Source organism: Sinocyclocheilus anshuiensis, unplaced genomic scaffold, assembly GCF_001515605.1.
Source record: "Sinocyclocheilus anshuiensis isolate Anshui unplaced genomic scaffold, SAMN03320099.WGS_v1.1 scaffold676, whole genome shotgun sequence".
Taxonomy (NCBI): domain Eukaryota; kingdom Metazoa; phylum Chordata; class Actinopteri; order Cypriniformes; family Cyprinidae; genus Sinocyclocheilus; species Sinocyclocheilus anshuiensis.
In genome coordinates, this window is record NW_015558579.1 from 2,121,583 (window position 1) to 2,125,312 (window position 3,730).

Sequence of the window (3,730 nt, forward strand, 5' to 3'; positions counted from 1 at the left end):
CACTTGGACCGGTTGCAGAGGGCGCTCTCAGAGCTCCGGAGGGCTGGACTGACCGCCAACCCTCGCAAATGCCACCTTGCCCTCTCCGAGGCGAAGTACCTGGGTTTCCAGGTGGGACGGGGTCTCATTCGGCCGCAGGAGAAGAAGGTGGAGGCGGTACGCTCTGCTCCGAGACCCGAGACCAAGACCCAGGTACGAGCCTTTCTAGGGTTGGCGGGGTATTATCGCTGCTTCATCCCCAACTTCTCCTCTTTAGCCGCCTCCCTGACAGACTTGACCAGGAAGGGGCAGCCGGAGAAGGTACAGTGGACACCAGCAGCGGAGGAGGCCTTCCAGAGGGTGAAGGGGGCCCTCATCTTGGAGCCCGTCCTCCGAGCCCCTGACTTTAGCTGCCCCTTCCTGCTGCAGACGGATGCCTCCAACACAGGACTGGGAGCCGTCCTGTCACAGATCCAGGAGGGTGAGGAGCATCCGGTCATCTACATTAGCAGGAAGCTGATCCCGGCCGAGAGGAACTATGCCACGGTGGAGAAGGAGGCCCTAGCTGTCAAGTGGGCAGTCCTGTAACTGCGGTACTACCTCCTGGGCCGGAAGTTCACCCTGTTCACGGACCACGCACCGCTTCAGTGGATGGCCCGCGCCAAGGAGACCAATGCCAGGGTGACCCGATGGTTCCTCGCGCTCCAGGACTTCCACTTCGAAGTACGTCATCGGGCTGGAGCCGCGAACGCCAACGCAGATGGCCTCTCTCGGATCTGGTCAGCTTTCGCAGGTCTGTCAGGGGTCACTTCCCACCCACCCCTAGCTCTCCCCTACTATCTCATATCGTTAACAGGACCAGGACGACGCTTGGGGGGGGGGAGGGTGACGAGCATCCCGAAGCTTCATCAGCGTCGCCCTGGAAACAAGCGAGGAGCACCTGGCCATCATCATCACAGGCTGATCGGTCACAGCTGCACCTCATCAGGCGGCGGCTACATAAGCCACGCAAGCCCTGCCATCTAGGAGATTCCTCCATGAGACTGAGCACTAACTCACCCTCTCATTTTTCCCACAGAAAGCAGCGTGTGACCGACCAGCCCCACAGGAGCACTGCACGAACCCTCTGCACTTGGAAGACGGAAGAGAGCACTCACGGCACCGGAGCACCTACCTGGACCTTTCTCCCTATCACCCATCACCCCAATAAATCCACCCTCCGGGGTATTGATTGAGATTACTTGTCGTGTGATTCTTCACCCCGTTACAATATATATATAAGGGGTGTAACGATACACGTATTCGTACCGAAAGTTTTCGGTACGGGTCTTTCAGTTTGGTACGCACGTGCCTCGAACAAATCATTCGATTTTTTCAGGAAATTCATACAATAAATGCCTTTTTGGCACTCTTTGATGAGGCATGACAGCTCGCTGTGTAAACGCTTCAGTACAGCGCGGAGGGCGAGTGAGCGCGATCATCCCTTCCTTTTTACTTCTAGTTTTAACGCGAAAGAAACAATTAACATCTCATGCCTCATGTAATCGCACAATCAGTGTTTCACTCGCGGAAAAATTTGATTGAAAGGGCTTGTAAACAAAATGTCACCTAGCATTTTATTTACCTCTGGCAAGTCATCAGTGTCCACAGCTCGTCAGTTCACCAGAGAAATTAAGTCTAGTGAAGAGCAATTCATGAAATATTAGACTAGGCTATACACTCATTATATTTTATTTTACCTGTTAGTGATGTCTTAATCTTGTAATGTAGGCCTATATTTAAATAAATCTTTTATGAAGCAAGTTATGATAGCTAGTGTGTAAATGATTATATTTCAACAACAAATTAGAAGTTAATTTAAAAACTGCATTCAGTGCAATTTACATGTTTGCATACAATTTTTTTTCATTTGAGTGTTGATTATTATAGTTAAAAATAAATAGTAATTACATTTAAGTTTGGGATCTGTTGTTAATTGCAACCTTATAGTAATGTAGTGTCCATATGGTTTAGAGCAGAAGTTGAGGGTGATTTTTAGGCCTATAGATTTTTTTTTTATGAGGTAGATTTAAAAAAAATTATAATTACATTTATTTAAAGAAAGAGAAATTTGTTCAGTAAGACAATGTTTAATTAAAAAAAAATTATGTCTACTATTTTTTCCTCCTGCTGTACTGAAATCATACCGAACCGTGACGTCAAAACCGAGGTACGTACCGAACCGACAGGTTTGTGTACCGTTACACGCCTAATATTTATATTTAAAATATTAAGTTTAAATGAGCGCTCTCTCTCTCTACCAAGAGAGAGAGAAAGAGAGAGAGAGAGAGAGAGAGAGAGAGAGAGAGCGCTCATTTAAACTTAATATTTTTCCAATACAAATTAGTTTAGCCATTTTGATGTTTGTAAACAAGCACAGTCATTTTAATCATTAACGGTTTAATAAAATATGGATAACTGGCAGGAATCCAAAGTACAAAAAGAGTTTCTCAAAGCAGAAAAATATGTAGAGTAACACAAACTCACCTCATGGAACTCCTTACTAAGGCCAAAGTCCGTCAACACGATGTGGCCAATTGAATCAAGAAGTATATTCTCAAGTTTTAGGTCTCTGTAGACAATTCCCAGCTGAAAAACAAAAAGGAACGAATAAGCTCTTATGTTTAGATGCGTGACCAAATACTTCAATTTTCATGTCATAATTCATCACATTTTTTTGTCATCCTTGCCAAAAGTATTTCCTCAAATGTTGTGTTCACAAACTTAACTTGTCCGGGGTCATAAAATGCAGCCATTCACCTGGAAAATGCACCAATACTTTAATAAATAATAAATGGCAACATAATAGGCAATGACAAAAAAATTAGACTGAACCAAAACAATGTTAATCTCACTGTCAAGGTCCTTCCTACAAATGCTGCAATGCCTCCAGGGCAACTCTCTTCCCTCTGAATAATGGCTGCTATGCACAGAACAAGCATGCATTAAAAACTCTTTTCTTCCTCTTTTTGTAAACACAGCCTTCGAGAAACTTTGAGCGCTGCAGATACATTTGCCCTGGCCTGGTTAACTGAGTGAGGAATCGATCCGAGTAGGCAGGAGAGAGGAGAAGTACCTTCTGAGTAAAGGAAGGAATTACTTTCACTATTCTCTCGAAATGAGGCGCCATTCAGTCAGATTGCGAAGGAAATGAAGAGTGAAAACAAGTGTGCAATTTTTGCAGCAATTTTACCTTATGCAAGTGCTCCAGTGCTAGTACAATCTCCCCGCTGTACAAGGTAACCTCTTGCTCTTTAAAGCGAACTCTTTGGACCAAGTGTGTGAAGAGCTCACCTCCGTTCACATAGTCTGCAATTGAAAGTATATAAAACAAAATTGCAACTGGTCAAAGACCAGTTATATTTCTTATGTACCTGGTATTGTGCACAATCCTGCTTTAATGCTGACACTGACACAATCGCTTCCAAGCGTTACCACAAAACCAAGAGTTCCTGTAGTGGCATACAGGCTTCCGCTTTTCATTATTAAAGCACATTAACTGCGTTGCAATTCACAGGGTCCCTAAACAGAGTTCACTGGTCTCTACACACTCGAGAGGGGATGTGTAAAAGTTCACTTAATTTAAAATGTCCTACAGCTTCATCAAACAACACCTGACTGAGTCACACAAAGAAAGGGTTTCAAGCGGGATAATGTAAAAAAAAAAATATATATATATATATATATATATATATATATACATTTCTTATAT

At 44.0% G+C, this 3,730-nt stretch overlaps 1 protein-coding gene across 2 annotated transcripts in view; it reads right to left on the bottom strand.

Annotated features, from left to right (window-relative positions):
• The window catches only part of LOC107679795 (ribosomal protein S6 kinase alpha-5-like), a 38,189-nt gene that overhangs the window by 25,878 nt on the left and 8,581 nt on the right, over positions 1-3,730 (bottom strand). For both annotated transcript variants that reach the window (XM_016475458.1, XM_016475459.1), the window contains exons 4-5: positions 3,212-3,327; positions 2,506-2,607 (exon numbers count right to left, since the gene is read on the bottom strand). In XM_016475458.1, the coding sequence (XP_016330944.1) occupies positions 2,506-2,607; positions 3,212-3,327 (218 nt within the window). The remainder of the gene's footprint in view (positions 1-2,505; positions 2,608-3,211; positions 3,328-3,730) is intronic.